At 46.2% G+C, this 20,289-nt stretch overlaps 1 protein-coding gene across 2 annotated transcripts in view; it reads right to left on the bottom strand.

The window, feature by feature from the left end:
- Positions 1–73: 73 nt before the first annotated feature.
- mxd4 (MAX dimerization protein 4) overlaps positions 74–20,289 on the bottom strand; it is a 24,926-nt gene continuing 4,710 nt past the window's right edge. The window contains exons 3-6 of one of the 2 annotated variants that reach the window (XM_079337175.1): positions 20,130–20,159; positions 8,662–8,776; positions 6,565–6,727; positions 74–4,848 (exon numbers count right to left, since the gene is read on the bottom strand). In XM_079337175.1, the coding sequence (XP_079193301.1) occupies positions 4,676–4,848; positions 6,565–6,727; positions 8,662–8,776; positions 20,130–20,159 (481 nt within the window). In that variant the 3' untranslated portion in view covers positions 74–4,675. The remainder of the gene's footprint in view (positions 4,849–6,564; positions 6,728–8,661; positions 8,777–20,129; positions 20,160–20,289) is intronic. The other variant, XM_079337176.1, reaches the window with a different exon arrangement.

Here is a 20,289-nt window from a genome sequence, read left to right as displayed (position 1 = left end):
CACGTCACGCAGCGAGCCCTGTGACGTTGTGCTCACAGTGTTTCTCAATAGGCAATGAAGGGACAGCATCAGCTTTATGTATAAAACTTTTTTTTTTAATTATATTACAATGAGAGAATACACAATACCTTCAAGTGTTTGCTCAAATGTAGCCAGCACCAGGTACTTGTGTCGCACACTCGCACGCACAAAACAAAGAAATAAAAGGAACTTATATAACATCTTCTGAATGCATATTACACGTCCGCTAAAAAGGAACATATTCACAGGTCTCTGGCACAGAACTCTCCCTGCTCTACACAGTATGTCAGCCCAGACAAAGACCCCCCCCCCCCCCCCCCCCCCCCTCCATCTATCACTAAATCCTGGCCAGCTTCACCCTCCTCTGCAGCCTCTAGGTTCAAAGGATAACAATGTGACACCTATCTCTCACGTTAGTGTCAAATGATAGAAAAGAAAAAACACGAAACGAGGAGGGAAAAAAAACTGTCTGGGCTGGGGCGTGGAAAGCGGGATGCTGACCTAAAGAAACAAAATGTTAAAGCTACTCATCTGGAATTACATAAAGAGGACCTAATCATTCAGAATGGAAGGTTTAAAAGTGACTAAATATTTGGCAGGAATAAAATTTCATGGAAGTCCTTGAGTAGATATTTCATCAGCACTGTTCCAGAGCAGGCAGGAGATGATGTCGTTGAGTTTCGTCTGTGTGCTCAGCCTTGATTTCGAGGGGTCCTCAAGTCGCTGCTTCACCCTGATTTTGATCCCCTCACCCACCCTTTCCTTCTCCATCTCTGGAGATCTCACACAGTGCTTTTGTGCTCTTAAAAAAAAAACCCCAAAAAACAAAAAAACACTGGAGCAAATCTCTGTGCAACAGCAACATGAAAGCAAATATCAGCCCTTCTGTCTGTACTTACTGTGAAGTCAACCCCCGTTTAATCTGAGCCCCGTCTCTCTGATGACTCCTAAATTACACTTTTGATCTTAGTTCAGTGAAGAGCTCGGTCAGCTTCTTGACATGTTTACCTTTCTCTTTTGAAAAGATGGAGTAGGTGGTAACATCTTAAGCTGCCTCCCTCTCCAAGGGATTGTACAAATACAAACGACAGTAACTGACTGAACAGCCCTCATTAACTGGTACAATCTCGGCTTCTTTAAAAAAAAAAAAACTTTTTCCAAGGCACATCATTAAAAGTATTTCCATAAACACCATCAATCCAACATTCAAACTACACGTTTCCACGTCCAGCCTCTCGTAAGACACTCTTTCTGTGTGCTATGTATGTTTTTCAATGATGCCACTGAAAAATTATAATCTCATATCTGGCCCTCAGCTCGCCTCATTCACTCAGTCTTTTCTCTGCTGGGAGGTTCTGTGCAAGAGAATCACTTTAAATGTCAACAATGGGATTTACTCAAGTTGTTCATTCGACCAACTAATTGAGAAAGGACTCTCTTTTTTTTGCTACAAACAGTCATGTACAAATGTTTTTGACATGTATGTAAACTATCAAGGGCAAAAAAAAAAAAGAAAACAATAATTCTTGTTAGTTTGTTTTTCCCTCCTGCAGTGTTTGGAGAGAGTGCAGATAGGAGGTCAAATTCATCCAAACAGAATATAGAGTTGGTCACAAAAAAAAAAAAAATGCACCACAGAGTCAAAAGCAAAAGACCACCTGCTTTGTCTTAAACCCCCTCCCACCCCACCCACCCAACCCCACTCCCTCGGAAAGCACAAGATGGTAATATTGCTGTGTCTCAAGAGGTCCCCTGATCAATGGGTAACACTATTTTTATTCGGGACGGACCACCGGGAGCGTGGAGGATAACACCTTAAGCTGCCATTGATTGGATTATTCTTTTATCGCTCCTGTCCCAGTGACTCCCAATGAACAAACACAAAGTAGACATACAATAAAAGTAAAATCACTAAATCAACAAAACAAGATTAACACGCTTCAAGCCCAGAAGATTTTCAGCCCCGTTGGTAACCATTCGGGGCGACTGGAAGCTGCCATGGGAGTTTACCAGTGTGTGTTCTTGTTTCTTTTTCTTTTTACAATTTTGCTGTGACAGACGCGGCACTGGAAGATGGGTGGGGGGGGGGGGGAGAGGAGTGCCTGGGCGAAGGTGTACAACAACAGTGGCTGTTCAGTAAGGACCAAAAAGACTATTTAAAGAATAATGTCCGATGAGGTCTTCTGTGGAAGTGTTTTTGCTCTAGCCCCGCCAGAGGACAAGGAGTGGGGGGGGGGGGGGGGGGGGGGATTAAAAGGAGGAGAGGAGTGTGACCTGAGCTGGGATGACGAGGAGGACGAGGAGAAGGATGGAGGTTGAAGGCTCACCAAGGCACAGAATGACTGTAAAGAGAGTCACCCATGGGAGAGGGGCCAGTGTATTAGCTCCCCTGCCCCCACTCTCCCTTCAACAAGCCTGGCCTCACATCAGTCTGTCTTTCATATTTATATATATATTTATATGTATATATAGATAGATAATCACTCTTTTTTGTCTTTTCATTACAAGAGAACATTTAGGAAAATATAATACAAAATTTAATACAAGAAATATAGACTACACTGGCTAATATCACTTGAAGTGACAAGTAGCTTTTATGCAACTTTTTCATGCTTTTTTTCAGAGTTTTTTATTTTTTTGGTCTGACCTGCCGTTGTGGACTGGCCTTAGTTTTTTTTTTTTAAAGTGTTGGGACGCCAAGCTCTAAAGACTGCCACAGACTGAGGTCTGATGATTATTGAAAAGGTCAGAGAGCGACAGGAGCGCCTCCTCCGTCAATAGTGACTATTGTGCATAAATTACAGACAAGTGAAAGAACAAATGAAACTACATTAGTCTTCAGCTGTACCCAGAAGCCCCGGGAGAAAGCAAAGGTCGCAGAGCCAAAATTAGCTGAGCCTTGTTAAGGAAACTAAACATTAATCTGAAAGTGATTAGTTTGCTAGGGTTAGCTAAACACCTCTACAGAGAACACATCATTAGAGCTGGCAGTTTTTTTTTGTCTTTTAATATTACTTCCCACGTGTGATTTGACTGGTTGATCAGGACTAAAGAAAAACACACGCACACATCATTCAACACCGCTTAAAAGAGTTACAGAGCTGTAGAGAAATGGGAATTCTCTCTTTTAGCGCGCAGTGGCCATCAACAGGTTAACAATGTAAAACGTCTCCCCAGACACCTCTTGGTCCACCAGAATCCTTTAAACACTCGAGAGGAAGCACCCCTCTCGTATTTTTTGCTACATCAGTTGCTACTGAGGAGGAAAACACACGATTTTATCATCAATCTAGGAGTAGAGTTTTTTTTTTGAATTCTGAGGCAAATCAAATGTTTTGATCTCTCATAGTAGTCCATCCACACCATGAGTGGCTATAGTGTAGTGGTCAGTAGTGTGGAGTAGTGGTTAGGCAACCCAACCAGCGGGAGACATGAGGGTTTGGACAGTAAATGTACATCTATATACATAATCTAATCTCTGCTACAGCTCTGTAATGTCTTCTGTTCGATTTGGCCCACACTCTGTTACCTGTCAGATTTTTCACACATTTTTAATAAAAGAGAATTTATCTTGGGAATATTTTGGGAAACTGGATGAAACTAATTGTATTGTTGTCATATCTTTTTGCAAAATACAAAGCCAGAGCTAGCAGTCAATAGCGTAGCGTAGCATAAAGGCTAAAAATGGTGGTGGGGGCTAGCCTGTCTCTGTCCCAACAGTGAAAATCAGCTTTTCAGTCTCTGTAAAGCACCTAAAGTTAGTAAGTAAATAAAAACACATTTAATCCTTCAAGTTAAAGAAATAACAAGCTGTTAAATTGTTGTTTTTTTAACCAGGGTTTTTGTGACTTCAAAACCCCATTATAACAACCACTTGGCAAGTTCTATGCATCGGTTTTTATGCAGATTAATTAAATACGACATAATACGTGTTGGTTAAGTGCTGATGAGCATATTTGTTTAGAAAGTTTGAGCACAAGAAGGCTAGCTGTTTGAATGTAGTTATGTATCAAACAAAGCTAGCCGCTGCTAGCTCCGGCTTCATATTGAACACAGACATAATGTAAGCGTCATCTGTCGTCTCTTTTCACTTATACAGGTGGACGAAGGTTTTCTCCTAAAAGCTTTCAGGGTTATGAGTGAAACTTATTTGAGGATTTTTTCCCCCCTTTAACACTCCTGGGCATTACACACACACACACACACACACGCACACACACACACTTACAAACAGTTCCTGATTAACAGGTCAAAGCTGAACACCAAACCACAAATGTCCCCTTTAAAAACCACAAATTCTGCTGAGCTCTCTCTGAGCCTGCTGCAACACTAGGTCAGGGGTTGTGAGGGCAGTGGGAAGGCAGGGGGTGTGAGGAGGGACAGGTTCAGGCAGGAAACAGTAGGGTGAGGTAGGGTCAGTGGGGGGGCAGCAGTGGGGGGGTAGGGGTCATAAAGGCTCGAGTGGCATTTCTGCCCCGTGTGCTTCCTGGAAAGCTGGGACCAGGGAAGCGGACACAGGCTGAGGGTGTACCCCTGTTATAGACTGCTCTCTTGTAGGTAGTAGGCGACCTCAGCTTTGAGCAAAATGCTCAGGGGAAAGTTGGGGGAGCATGGGCGTAGGACGCTGGTTGGTAGAAGGATGGCCGTGCGGCGTCTAACAGTGGTGCGGTTGCAGTCTGTGGGAATGTGTGGCTGTGTAGCTGGTGTCGCTGGAGCTGCTCTGCAGGCTGTAGTGGTCCTCCTCCTCCTCCTCCTCCTCGCCGTCGCTGATGCTGTCCACGCTGTCCGCCTCGAGGGGAGTGAACTCAATGCCCTCTATGTCCACCTCTGTACGCAAGAAGAAAATACATAAGGTTAAATCACTGCTGCTGAAAATAAAACAGAAGAGAGGGGGAACTGTTTATTAGCATCAGACCGTGAGGGAATATTTATTAGGGAGCGCTGCTGTGCGTGTGGATTAAACCAGGATCCAGGCTGCTGTGAACTCTGGACTAACAGACGGATCTTTGTGCTCACACGCCGTATCCCCATTCATTGATAAACAACTGTGTTTACTTTATCCTGGATTAATACGGCCTTGTTCACATTGCACCTCCAAATCCCTCCAAATTTTCAGCTCATCCAGATTGTATGAGGTTTGGATTTTTTGTCCAGTCTGAACACAAAAAGCCACGAGATCCGATTTTTCCAAATCTGATTCAAACTACTTGAGGAGGTGGTTTCAAATCTGATTCCTACAGATCCGACACTCAACGCGACACCATGGACAATAACAACGATGACGTAGATCCGGCATGCCGGAAGTTAACTTCAGCCGGTGAAAGAAAATAGCAAGAATCAAAACAAACGTAGTAAAAGAAAGCCGGCGGACAGACTGCTCAGAACGGCTAAAAGAACGTCAACATGTTGATAAAATAATGTAGATATGTGGGGAAATGTACCAAATGAGTGTGGAATTCTGAAATGGTGCAATGTTGAAACCTGCAATAAAGTTTTTTTTAACTGTAGAACTGTAAGAAGTAAGTTCAGCCTCGAGCCAGACCAGTACAGTTGTCCTGTAACAGATACAGTCTATACGTTTGTCCAGCAGAGTGCGCTCCACCTTCATGCTTCACAACACTCTCTGCACTTTCTGCAGCACAAATCGAAGCTTTACAGCAGAGCAGCGGTGTTATGCACAAGAAGTGCTTAGTGATGTGAAGATCTGACTGATCTGACATTTTCTTCCATATGACTATCAGACTTCTGAGTACCTTAGCATGGCGGTGTGAGTGCAAAAGTCCGTGTAGAAAGATTCTATAACATTCCCGCTCGTTGCTCAAACATTTCCCTTCTAAAATCTGTCTAAACCTCCAAAATCCCACATCAGTCGGGTTCTGATTCAAATCCTGCTGACTGTCTCACATCCTAGCAGTAACGTGATCCAGTAATGAGGCTGAGGTCTCGACATACGTAGCTGCGTTCTAATAGACGTTGCAGCATTAGGTAGTGTCGGTAATGCCCCCCAGAACCTCAGAGACGACAGATCTGAATATTTGTAGTTTACGTCATTTGCCCCTGCATCAGTAGCTGAGGAGGAAAGGTAGATTCCCTTTTCAGCAGACTGAGGCGTTAACCTTTGACTGCAAACAGGACCGGGGACTTAACTAGGATCAGCTTTTTTTCACCTGGATCAGTGTGAGGCTCAGAGTTTATCAGCATCAGGAATGCAAACAGCTCAGAGCACTAATAGTGATGTGTTCAGCACTGGTTCGCAAACAGATAAGGCTTCAGAATGCAGGTGTCATCCTCGGCCTGAGCGCGCCCTGATGGCTTTTGTTTTGCAAGAAATATGGAGGTGAACTACATGTGATTTACATGATTGTCATAGTCACATTACCTCTCAACCACAACAAGGCCCAGCACTGTCCACATGATACAATCAAGCTTCTCTCTGCTGACTGAGGAGAATTCATAAGCGGCTGAAAGGGGACACTTTCACGTCCCAGACAAACAGATTGATCCCTCAAAGTGCAGCCGGTGTGCTTCGTTAAGTCAGCGTACCTTGCTCAGAGTCGGTGGAGATGGTGGAGCCCATGCTGTCGGTGCGAATGCGTTCAACCGATCCGGAGACAGAGAGCTGCTCAAGGCGGCGTTTGAGGTAGCGGTGCTCTCTCTGTAGCTGCTCCTTCACATTTAAAGCCTTCCTGTCCTGCTCCTCCAGCTTCTGCACACGCACACACACACACACACACACACATACACACACACACACACACACACACACACGACAAAAAGAAAATCAGTGATAATGTTTGTTGCAACCGACATCTCCATCTGCACGCTCTCTTTTAACCGTGGATGTTCGTATTTTATCTGGATGTTGCTACAGTAAACGGCGCCCCCTTCAGGTCGTTTTGAAGACTTGTCTTTGGTGGATTGTCACGCCCCTCTCTCTAAAGGTTTTGTGCTTGATTGAAACAGGAATCTAAACCTGCCTGTGCAGGAAAAGAAAAGTAGGCGTAAAGAGCGTTTGACATTTTGGGGACTTTATCGATGAGGCACAATATTAAACCTCATTTAAAGGCTTTTTGACTCTTGTTAAAATGTAAGACAAAATATCACAAGTTCATGAATAGAAGAAGAAAAGTGAACCAATTAGAAATGATTTGAACATAAAAGCTGGCTGTCAGACACATGTAGTCATGCAATAAGGAAGTAGCCAGGTGACTCTGTGAGGAGTATTAACACTCTTTTTACTTTGCATTTTGCACTTTTATTTGCACATGAACGGTTCGTCGGTGGTGGATCAACGTCGCTGCCTCATGATACGAGAAAACATGACACAGTTGTCGAGAATCAGCTGCGTTGGTTTGAGCACAGAGGATGTGCACGATAAACAGGAAATGAAGGGTTAAAACTCGCATACGTCTGGACTTTCCACAAAACCACACTGTTGCTGCTTGTAAACAGCCAGATCAGCACGGCATGTGTCCTGGAGTCAACTCGACGTGAGCTGTTCGCCTGCAGGCTCCCATGCAACAGTTAATGAGCCATAAAGAAGAAGTTCAACCAAACTACCCATCATCATCACCATCATTGTTTTTTACTGTTTTTTTTATAGTGTGATTTTTGCCTGTACAGCACCAAGGTCCACCAAGGTTGTTTTAAATGTGCTATAGAAATAAACTTTCATTGATTGATTGATCATCCCTTTTGACTATCTGAAAAACCAGCTACCAAATGTCCTGCGTACTTCTCTCTGTTGACTCATTTGTCCCCTTTATTTTTCTTTTCTGACAGCATGTTTTCAGGCAGCCTCTGATTAAAAGGTTAAAAGAAAAAAAAGCAATGATACACTTAAAGAAGGCAAAGACAGGGATGTAGAGCACAGGTTTGGAGATTATTAACCTCTTTATATTTATTTTTGATGCATAGTTTTTTTGGCATTTTCATATTTTTTCTCTAATTTCATTTTGCACTGAGTGATTTTCTCCTGCTATCCTTCTTTGCTGCTGTAACACTGTAAACGTCTCCCTCTGCGAGGTGAATAAAGGATTATCTTATCTTAATAAGAACAACCGGGATTTTTTTATGATCTCCTGTTCTGAACTGTTCTAAAGCTTTAAGGTTCGGTCTTTACAGGAATCCTTCCTCTGTCTCGTGAAGTCGGCGGTAAGTGAAAGCGTCCGAAGGGGAACACAGATCGATGTGACCCGGAGAAGTTTTCTTTCGTGTGTTTTTCCTTTCACGCTGAGTTAAGAACACCTTTGGTGGATGAAATGTACCTTTGAAATCCTGACGATCACTGGACGTTTAGAAGCTTATAAGTTTATAAGTTTTGTCAAACGCTTGTCTTGTATGACACAACAATCAAAAATCAATCACTCGATCTTGTGATTTTTGGATCATTGGCTATAGTGTCATTCACAAAGCTGAATCAATTCGAATATCAGAGCTCACAGAGATGTCGTAAGTTGACTTTAATACATCAGAAATGTAAAAACGTTAAAAAGCAAAATGTTCAAGACAGAGTCATTAATCCTTAATTATCTGAATCACTAACATTTGGTTGTTAAAACTTCCCACAATCTGCAGAGCTCCTTGTAACTTATGGCTCTGAAAGGCTCACTCAACGAAACGCTTTGTTCTTGTCAGTACCTTGATGTGCATCTTGGCCCTCTTCAGCAGGCTCAGTGTGGTGTGTCTTGTGCTGTCGGGACCTAAAGGCACCAGCTTCTTCAGCTGCTCCAGGTACAGCCGTAGTTTGGCACGTCTGAAAACACATGAGCACAAAGGAGGGGAGAGAGAGAGTCAGCAGACATTCAGCATGATGATGACATGAGACGAGAGACTGATATTAAAAGTTGTAGCGGTTGTACCTAAACGTTTACATCTCAGGCGGTTCTTCCCTGCGTGACTGACAATGTTAATGTTTCGGTTTGAAATTGACCAGTAACAGAACAACGGGAACCAACTAACACTGGTGTGCGAGGATCGTTCGTCAGTGCAACACACTGACCTCCTTATTGCGGCGCTGTCTCGTGGTGCATTGTCTATCTCTGCCCGTTTGTAACACAATGGAAACGCCGTTCATAGACGCACTGTCACTGGACGCACAAATCATCATCGACCAAAAAAGGACAGCCTGGAGAAGTTTGAACTCAAGGGGTTGACCTTAAGACGCACGCTGTGTCCCTGGAAAACCCTTCATCTCTGCCAAAGCCCTGCAGGCCAACGACCCTGGATCCACGAGTAAACAGCAGCCAGGATGCAGAAGTGAATCCAGAAACTCTGAAGCCAAAGACACACTCTGACTTTGAGAGGATATTGTAAATGATGTCAAAGGAATGATTTGATTCACAACGAAAATGTAAACAGTCAATTTCCAACCCCCCCCCCCCCCCCTGTCCTTGGTCCATTCACATTTGTTCATAAAGGCCTTTCAATCGTCCATTAGTCAAGCTTGTCCATGAAGCGTGTCTTTGTTCTTAGCTCGCCTTCCCCCCTTTTTCTCCCGTTCCTTTGGAGAACTCTGTCTGAACGGTAAACAAACTCCAACAATGGGAGGTCTCCATTGGCCATCGCTGCCACCACAATAAACCTAATCAGAGAAATGAAGCTCTCGAGGGCTCACGGGAGGACACAGAAAGTACTCTCTCTCTCTCTCTTTATACACACACAGTCTTTTACGATTTCTTTTTCAGGAAGGGCGTCGCCTCTGTTTTTCCCATGGAGTGAAGACCCCCCCCCCCCCCCCCCCCGCCCCCCCCCTCTCACCGGCCTCGTACGTTTCATTTAGTGACGGCCCTCAAGGTATCAAGACCGTCTTTTAGACCTGACTAAAAAATCCCAAACTTTAAGTGACGTGCATCTTTGACTTGCTGAGCTTTGACTCAACCTGTTGAAAAAAATAAAAAATGCTCCAGATTAAAAAAAAAGGAAAGACTTTTTTTTTTTTTTTTTTTTTTTCAAAAGATTGATTTGAAAGTGTCCTGAAACACCTCTCCGTCTGTACAGGTGCAAACAGGCGCTCGTGGAAAAGGGCGTGTGAAAGTGCTCTGGTTCTTTTATTTAGCCCTCTCCCAGGGGGCAATTCCAACTCGCTCCATCCAGTGAAACCCCTCCACGCCTGCTCCACCCTGCCAACACCAACACACCCTGATCCCACTGGAGAACAAGTGTCTTCTAAGGACGGGGGCGGGGGGGGGGGGGGGGGGGGGGGGCCACCTTCAACCTGTCCCAGTCGAGCCACATGAAGCACTTGGAGTGCAGCCAGGGGAAGCAGGCAGGAAGGAGCTGGGGGTCTGAGGAAGAGTGGGGGTCTGAGGAAGAGTGTGTGTGTGTGTGTGTGTGTGTGTGTGTGTGTGTGTGTGTGTGTGTGTGTGTGTGTGTGTGTGTGTGTAAGTGGGGGGGGGGATTTTTTTTCCAGACACAGAGTCCGAGTTTGGGGGATGACTTTCCCTGGGGTTGAAAAAGGGCTTCTTTGAGCGCAGTGTGCTCAGCTGCACCAGGCAGTGCTACACACACACACACACACACACACACACACACACCATCCAAAGGGTAATTTGAGCCAATGGGCATAACCCCCCCCCCCCTTCCCAGCCCCCTCTCCCACTCCCTTGTAATGAAAAACAAAAACAAGGCGTTCCCCGACTACTCTCCCTGACAACCCCCCCCCCCCCCCCCCCACCCAAGAAAACTTTTTACTGACTGGCTCATGTCAGGCCCCACCTGCGAGCTCGCCACATATTTTACCTGGCGTGCGGAAGGCGGAAAATGTGCACTTCCAACATGTCTTTAACCACATGGAAATAACATCAGCGTCTGCACTGTTTGCCGCTCGAGTCCTCAGAAACACCTCCCGCTTTGATTTCATCGGAAAGAGAAACCTTTCCAATCATCAGGTGACTGAAACACGTCTTTGCTCGCTGCCCTTAAAAGTCAGAGAATTTCTTTAACAGTGTTATATAATCAACCAATATATATATATATATATATTTTAAAAATCAAAGAGATGCTGGTTGCTTTTTAAATGTGAAAATTCTGTAAAAGCTTCAAATAGCGAAACCTTTCAACCTTCTTTCCAAACTGTGTCGGTGCAGTTTTGTGTCCTTTTGAATTGGCATCAGTCAAAAGTTTGAACAAGTTTCTAAAAGTCTCTCCATCTTGACTCCCCGTCTCTGTCCAGGAAAGAAGAAACTCTTCAGTTAGTGATGTACATCGACAAAGACAGGACACCGAGCAGCACACGCTCTCAGAGCGCAGAGTCAATTCCTAGCTTGTGCTTTAGGAGCCTCCCTCGCTCGCGTTTGTTATTTCCAAGCCAAGCCCTTGTCACGCAATGTTTATCAGAGCGCCTGCAACGAGCAGTGCAAAGCGTGGCACCGCGTGAGTGTTGTGTCTGTGAAGGCAGAGCAGACCGTCTGCACCGCCGGGGCCCCCACGTGCTCCCCAGTCACATTCAGGCCTCCAATTTGTCTGGGTTGAAAATATCCCGGTTTATGAAGAGCGGCACAGTGAAGTGTGAGGCGTTCAGTGTGGCGTCACAGAAGACTTTTGTTTTGGTCCAGCTCAAAGTGTGCACTCAGGATGGACACACAGCCCATTGGAAACATGTTCTGGATTCAAATAAGCGTCTCTTGAATAAAAAAAATAAAGTGAGGATTCTCAAAGTGCCTCTTTTCTTGTGTCACAGCTGCGTCTCAGCGCTTGTCGGGTCGGTTTTCGGCGACTCGGCAAGACGTAGAGCGGCACAAAACAACGCAGCCGGAAGTTTCCCTCCGGGTGAGACTTTCAGAGAACGTCTTCAATTGGATTGGCCCTGCAGACACGTCTGTGGAGGACACGGTCACCTGACAGTTCTCACGTGCAGAGTGATTTGTGTCTGATCTGCGGCCTTCCTTCCCTCGGTGCCAAAACAAAGCCGAGGAAGAAAAAAGCAGGGAGGGGGGGAGGGAAAAAAAAGGAACCTCTGCTCAGAAAACTGCAGAAACTAGAGCAAGCTCTTTGAGAACTGCTGACTTATGCTCCGAGGTTACCGAGTACACGTCGGACCTTTTTTTTTTTCCGCTCGCAGATGTGCTCTCGCACATCATGAAAACGTCTTGTTGTTTCGCTGCGTGGACTCGGGCGTCTCTGCAGCAGCTTGGTGGGAGAAAAGAGAGCACATTTATGTACGCAGCAGCAAAAGCAAAGTTTTCACAGGGTGCGCACAATGGTTCGAACACAGTGTCCCAGTGACAGTCACGTCCCGGAGGGGAGGGGGAGAGGGGGTCTGTGATTGGAGATCTATCGTTACACAAAGAGCTGCAGGGCCTGAGAAGGCGAGCCAGTGCAAACAACGAGCCCTCACCCCTCACTCACTCACTGCACTGTTTAATGAGACTCGCTGCAGCCCGGCGCATTCCTCAGGCCCCCGGAAAAAAAAAAAAGAAAACCCGCGCAGGACCGAGCGGCTAGTCTGGCAAGGAGCCAAAAGCCGCTAAGCTAAGTTCAGAGGTCGTGCAGAAACACCGCTGCAGTGTTTCCTCCGGCTGACTCAGTTCTGCTCCCCGTTGGCTTTACAGAAAGGAGAATGCGACGGCGGCGGACCCTCGAGTGTTTTGACTTCGGCCCACAACACATCAGCCTGACAGTTTTTCTGCTCGGCTCTGTCTGAGCGGGCGTGAGGTGAGATAATTGACCCGGAGGAAGAAAACAAAATAATAATAAAAAATGAAGTGCACCGACAGTAATAGGATTGGCCAGAATTATGAAGCGCTAAGTATAAGCGTCACGTTTACAGCTGCAAATGTGTGCAGGAAGGACAAACATCACTCGGATGACCTTTGACCTGCTGTGTTAGCGTGTCACAGCCAAATCGACATGCGTTTAGCTGAATCAGCAAACACGATAGGTCGTAATAAAACATTTATTGCCAGTTTGTCTTCAGCTCCTGTAAAAGTCGTAATAAAGGAGGATTTTTTTATTTCCACTGCAGTCGTTTATCCTCTTTTAACAATCATTTGTGCCAAATCTCTTTCGTTTGAAAAGTGATTCTCTGAACCTTCGTGGAGGTCACGAATACTTTTCACAGCTGAAACTCCGAGCACCTCGTTTACAGCCGGCTCTGTCATGTGAGCCTGCGATGTGTGGGTGTGGGTCATCAGCGCGATGAGCTGGTTTGGGGATTATGGAGGGGGGGGGGGGGGGGGGTTGCCAGTGAAGTGGCTCCACATCTGGCTGGCAGCTTCCCGAGGAGGACGAGTCAGATGGAGGGATTGCAGAGGTGCTGAAGGAGCCTTTCCCAGGGGCCAGTCGGCAAAACACACACACACACACACACACACACACACACACACACACACACACTACATTCCACTCACACACACGCCGGGCCCTTTCAGCAGCCCCTCATCAGTCTCTCTGTCACCCCTCGTGCCCTGCCCTGAAACATGTTTACAGTTACAGGAGATCTGACAAGACGACGCTGAGGCATCTCGGGTGAAACTGGTTCAGCACACGAGCTCACAAAAGGAGAGGCACGTTTGTTACTCACGCTGATGTGGATTGTCACTCATAAGGGTTTATCTGTATTTGTTCTCTGTGGCGGAGGCTGCCACGCCCCCGCCCTCCGTGTCCTGACAGCCACCAGACGAGACAACTCGAAAATACAACAACTCCCTAAACGGGCTCTCCTGACGGCAGGAAACATGGAGCTCGCTCTCACATGACTCGGCTCTCACACGCGAGCAAACAAGCACTTACAGCAGCGTAACAAGAGGGAGGCGCCCGGGTTTTTTTTTTTTTTTTTGTTCACTACTCAAAGGATTACAAACAGTGCCGATTAAAAAAAAAAAAAAAAAAACACAGGAAACTGCAGAATTAGGCACTTTGTTGTTCACTCTGTCGTAGTATTTCCACACGAAACACACTTCCACCAGGCGTGCTCGGGAATGCCTCGCAATTACATTCATTTGATTTTTTTTTTTTTTTCACTTACTGAAACGATCCCCCCGTGTGAGCACGGCTCATTACAAAATCTCTTCCTCACCACAGCCAGCTCCCACACACACACACACACACACACACACACACACACACACACAAAAACAGATGTCAAGTAGAAGTTAAAGAGCAGAGCGTGTGAGCAAACAGACGAGGGGGGGGGGGGGGTTGTCAGACACTCGAAACGTCTCCCTGTGCATCTCTGAATCACTTCAACACAACGTCAAATGACAGACCCCGGACATTAATTGCTTTTCCGCTGTGTGCTTTTTATAAGTGCATCTGCAAATGTTGGACCAGCAGGGACAAGTTGAGATCAGCTCAATAAACACATCACCCCCCCCCCCCCCCCCCCCCCCCCCCCCGAACGCGGCGTGCTTTAATAAGAAAAAAAACAAACCCTGTCAATGTTTAACACGTACAGGAATCTGGTGATATAAGAGACGCATTCCAGCTCCCATGTTGACCAAAACACAGTTTGGTTGTTTACGTCTGTAGGGAGGTTTGAGCTGATTGGGGACAAATGGAGGATCGGGGACCAACCAAAAAGACCAAAAGATAAAAGATTCAGAAGAGAAAAGAAGACCTCATTCTACAACTGGTTTAAGATAAATCCTAAGTTCCATTAAATAACATACACAGGCCTAAAAAGGTAGCTCACAGCTTTAAAAAACTGCATGTCGACTAACTTGTGTGAGAAACGTCTCGGTGCAGCGTGCAGAAGAAGCATGCAGCAGTGTGCATGGATGCAGCTGCAGAGCCTCCTGCCCCTTCTTTGACACGCGCGCTCCCCCTAAACAGCCTCTCTTACTTAACTCCACATTCCAGCGTTTGTGTGCATACTCCGCTGACCTGAATTTCAAGCTGCTAGCTTTCGCACACACCCACAGGAGCAGCCACGTCCTACTTCGCCTTCCCTTTTGGCAACGCTCGAGAACGTCTCGGCGTCCTCCTCTTCCTCGCCCGCCTCCAGGACCAAAAATCAAAAATCCTTCGCTCGCTCCCTCTTCTCCTCTGCTCCCTTTAAACGTATTTTGTGAATTGTTTTGTTTGTTCCCCTAAAGCTAAGCGTGCGCCTTGTTAAAGTGCATCCATCGCCGCTGTTTTTTTTTTTTAAATGTATTTTTTGACGAGCATCAGCTGCTGTGCGGTGAGTTCGCTGACACAGAAAGGTGGTGCTTCCTGCAGCAGAGACACCTGAGAGGGAGCAGGGCACAATGAAGATGTAGGTCTGCAGTGGTCGTGTTCACGCCCCCCCCCCCCCCCCCCCCCCAGAAAAGCCAGTGCATCAACACAGACGTTCCAAAGATAGTTCTTTCTGTAACAGCAGGTCAGACGTGACATGAGCGAGTTTCTCAAGGCTCGGCGACCTCAGGGAGCCGAAATTCCACATGTCACCTCTGCTCTCGAGCTCCAACTGGAGCTGCTTTCTTTATTCTTTGTGCACGACGAGTCTTTGAAAAGTATCCACCCTGCCTCTCCTGAGAGAAAACGTGGAATCATCATCTGGACAAATGATGATCCGGCCTGTCCTGATGTTTACACACGATGACAGTGTCTGTTTGTAGCAACAGAAATATCCTTTAAATCTATCAGGTTGATTTGAAATTTCAACGACTCGATCAGCAAAATATGTCAAGATTGAAAAACTAAAGCCAAATATAGACGTTCCTTTCTTCATTTTTTTTGGACTTCATTTTTAATGTGATCACTTTCAAGTTTCCGCATCAATAACTTCATCACGTCTCCTTGTGATTAAGAGGAGTCGTCTTAGAATGAAAACCTTCCAGCGTCACAGTCCCTCAACATGTTCGGCATTTGTCTTTCATGAATTCATATGCAGGCTGTTTGGAACTTTTGCTGGATGTTTGAAAATGTCACCCTGCGCCTCGAAGACTAACTTATAGCTTGAGAGTGAATCAGAAAAGATTCATCGATCAAGTCCAACGCGATGAAACTAAAGTCACTGGATTCAGACAGACGGGGAGGTCGATGTTCTCGGATTTCAAATTGATCCGTTTTGAAAATATGTGTTGAGACACATCGCTTCATGATCCGACTCATCACTGTGGGTTATAAGCAAACCTAATGACTGCAGGTCACCACACACACACACACACACACACACACACACACACACACGAGGAATGTAACACACAGTGTGCCATTTCAGGAAGTAAAGCACCAAAGTCATGAGACCGTATGAACGCCACACATAAAACAATTCTGTTTTGTTTTTTCAAAGTCGCCTGTAAGCGGCGATCTTTAACGTTGGACTCTTCTGGTGTCTCTTTGCATTTTCAAAAAGCACGACGTGGACTGAGTATGACCTCGGCTTCACGTGTTCACCGACGTCGTGCCGTTCATAATCTGCATGAAAATGCCGATTGGCAGGATTAACAGGCCTATCAAACGCAGAAAAGAAGCAGACGGGAGGCCAGTCACAGAGAGCCTCCTTATACTGCCTCAGGTTTCTGCTGACTCTGTTTGATGGCAACAACAAAAAAGGAAGCCGGAGTCAGGAGAATAGAGGGGGCAAAAAAAAAAAACAACACAGGAAAAAAACAGATTATTAGAAAGAAAGAAAGAAAGAACGAGGGGGAGATGAGGGGTAGAAGGTCAGGAGAAGAAGTAACAGAGCTGTGGACTGAGGGCTCTACCTCCCACAGACACACACCACCATCACTCAAATAGCTCTCAGTCCGGCTTAAACACACACACACACACACACACACACACACACACACAACAGGAGCTTCACTCAGAGGGGAAAGAGGTCCTCAAAGCTAAATAAGTCATTCCTCACAGCTGGGAGGAGAAGACACAGGGAGAGTAAATTGAATTAGAAGATGAGAGCGTGACCGAGTGAGTTCCTGCTCCTGCGTCCAGTTTAAGGTTCAGGTTTAGGTTCAATCCATGGCACACACTCCCTGCCCTGCACTGGAATGGACCAGTACCTGTTTGTACAGAAATCAATCTGCAAACTTTTGAGCATCGCGGATCGAGAAGCGAAAGCGAGAGCACACAGGCGAGACTTGGGCGGTGTCTGTGTCTGCAGAGGTTAAAAATAGAGCCGCAAATCCCGGTTTCAATGAAGAGACGCGGCACAAACATGCCAGAGAGCTGGCCGCACCAGAGCAGCGTCGGCTTTCCTGTAAACAGGTGATGTGTGGGAAAACAAAACCTCTGAGTTTCTAGAGAAGGAAACACAGTCGTCATGTATGCCCGTCATCGAAAGCGGTTGAAGTCAGAAATGGGAAGGAAGCGATGCCAGCGAAGCGGTTGGCAGGGGGGGGGGGACCGACCACACTTTTGGTTTCGCATGTGAAGCTGATGCTCCGCCGTGCCAATGCGATGACGAGGAGAAAATAAGTCGATCCGAAAAAAAAAAAAAAAAAAAAAAAAGTAGCGGAGTCATAGTCGAGGAGGGGTCTACGCACGGAGCTGTGGCGGCTGCAGCTGATAAGCAGGTCAAGTCAGGACAAAATGAGCAAAGTGGGACGCTGCTGGCAAACACCCAGACGTCTCTCTCTGATAACACAGGACACAAATATATGCAGGGGGGGAGGAGGGGGGGGGGCCTCCTGAGCCGCTGCCAGCCTCACGAGGGACACCGAACATGCAAAGGAGCCACAACAAGGGACACATCTGAGCCTCCATCTGGACACATAGACAAATTAAGATGTCATGGCTCTATCACGAGCGTGGTAATCCCACCAGTTCCTGTACATAAGAACAGCACACAGACGTTACCGAACACGTGTTTAACTCAAAACAGTGTTGGAAAGTCAAGCAGAATGGGAAGCCTTCAGAACAACAGAGACCTCTGCACACCGCCCTGCCAACATCAAGAAAGCCACGATCTGATTATTCACACGACAAAGTCGACGCTCTCCGCTCCCGCCGAACATTAATCAGTCACCTTGTTTTACCACGTGAACAGCGGAGCACAAGGACGGCTCTGTGCTGCGCCAGCGTGAAGCCAACACACCGACACATGACCCAACAAAGAGTCAGTGAGTCAGGCCGCAGAACCTCCCCGCAGCGGCGCTACAGGGCGTGAGGATAGGTCCGGCCCCCCTTTTTTTATGAAGCGATACAAGGATCGCCGGAGATTAGGCGAGGGCTGACGCTGCTAATGAAATGCCGGTCACGCACTCGTGGAAACAGGTTGAACAGGACAGCTGCGGCGAGGTTTTTGTTTTTTCTCGTGGAGATAAACAGAGATCAAGTGAGGAGGCGGACGACGCTGGATCCATTGTGTTCAAAGAAGAAGAAGAATGCATCCCCGGCACTTTCTCTTTTGTCTTTGATCATGTGCGTTTCAAACAGTTTAAAGCGCACTTGTTTTGTCTGAGACGTACGCTTCAAAAGAAAAAAAAAAACACCTGCGATACATATCACACGTCGGCGACACGCGGGAGGAAGTCCGCATCAAGTCCGCATCAAGTCCGCATCAAGTCTCGGGAAGCTGTGAGCTGCAAACATCTCCCAGTTTGCGGGATAAATGACGATTCACTTCCCAGTTGACGAATCGAATCATTTCGAGCTCTCGATTACTCAAATTGCACAACTCCAGTGGAACTACACGACTGTACATACACGCGCACGTGAAGTCAAAGTTCAGAGTCGTGAGCAGGTCCGGACCGGTTGAAACAGGATGTTGCAGTGGGTGACAATAATCCGTCGTCACTACAGGGCTATCATTACTGTTCTGTTTCCGGAAAAACACTGGCGGATAAACAAACAGTGTTGATAGGGAATCTCCACCGCAATGCGGAAAAAGGCCAGATTGTATGAAGTTAAACTATCCGCCAATGGGACTTGGCAAATTCAGTGTTAAGTGTTTAGTGTCTGGAAATGAAATGCACTAACGGAGATGGTTATTATTTGGAAATAATGTCAGGTATTTAAGCGCTCATTACATGGCCATGACATGAGACGGAAGTGACGTGTTTTTCGTCACAGCTCTACGTTTAAATGTCGTTTTTTTTTTTTTTTTTTTTTTTTTTCAGGAAATATGTGGTGACACATGAAGTGCGTAAACTGATGATGAAAACTTTACTGGTAAATCTGGACGTCACGCCGACCACGCCCGTCGTCATATCGGACGTGAGGTAACTTTGAAGTGTCTCAACACCTGCAGTGTGATCGGCCGAGCCGTTTTTCCACGTCCCGTCTCTGCTCACAGGAGGAATATGTCTGCACACGCAGCCATTACTCACTCCCTCCTCAGACATGTGACTGGCAAACCCCGGTCGCTCACTGTGTGTGACAGCGTGTGTGTGTGTGTGTGTGTGTGTGTGTGTCATGCAAATGCAGCCTGAAAAGACAAACCCCTCTCCCATCCTCTGCTCACATGCTAAAAGTCACATCAGCTGTTTCAAAGAAAAATGCTCAGTGAGAATCAGCTTCAGGTGATTTGAAGCAACAACCAAAACTTCCCTTAAGCAGCTTCCTTTTTTGTGTGTGTGTAATACAGAAAGGCTTTGCTTTCTTACAAGAAAGACTTCTTTTTTTTTTGTTGGGGGGGGATCTGTGAAGTTTATGACCGAGTTGGTGAAAGAAAAAAAAACAAGAAAACATTTGTCTCTTTAAAGAGCAAGTGGTGAATCACCAAAAGCTGATTCCAAAAAGAAGGAAAAATATTTTTGTTTTGTTTTGTGAGCTTGAGTGTGCTGCATGTGAGTTTGTTTGTGTGTGTGTGTGTGTGTGTGTGTGTGTGTGTGTGTGTGTGTGTGTTTGTGCCATCTGTGAGCCTCTCAGTTTGGACAAATGACAAGCGAGTACCAGATTTGAACCCGCCTCCGCTCGCAGCGTCAGTCCGGGCAGGATTATCACATTACTGACAGGATTCCCTCTCCATACATGGTAACGACTTTCAAACGGTGAAATGGAGACACGGATTTAATCAATGTGAGGGCTGTGCTTTATGAAATCGCACTCTTATCCACTTTCAGACACCAGGAATTAGCCCATCAAAAATCTCTTTGAAGATGACCTCTGATCTGGGTAGCTACCGAGAGGGAAGAAATCTGACGCGTTCCTTCACTCAGCATTGTGAGGAGGTGGATAAGAGGCGTGCGTGTAAACAGGACAGACCAGGGAGATGCAGAGGGTTTCAGTTGGCACCTTACCTGTGTTTCTCCAGCTCATTGTGCGACGATCTGAAAGGAGAGACAGAGACAAGACGAGTGTCAGTGACGCAAGTCGCTAAAATGCTGTCAAAAAAAAAAAAAAAAAAAAAAAAAACCGAGACCAAAACATCAGATCGCATGACACGAGGGACAGGATGCG

Source organism: Symphodus melops (assembly GCF_947650265.1).
Source record: "Symphodus melops genome assembly, chromosome: 2".
Lineage (NCBI taxonomy): Eukaryota > Metazoa > Chordata > Actinopteri > Labriformes > Labridae > Symphodus > Symphodus melops.
This window is presented reverse-complemented; position numbering and strand designations above follow the sequence as displayed.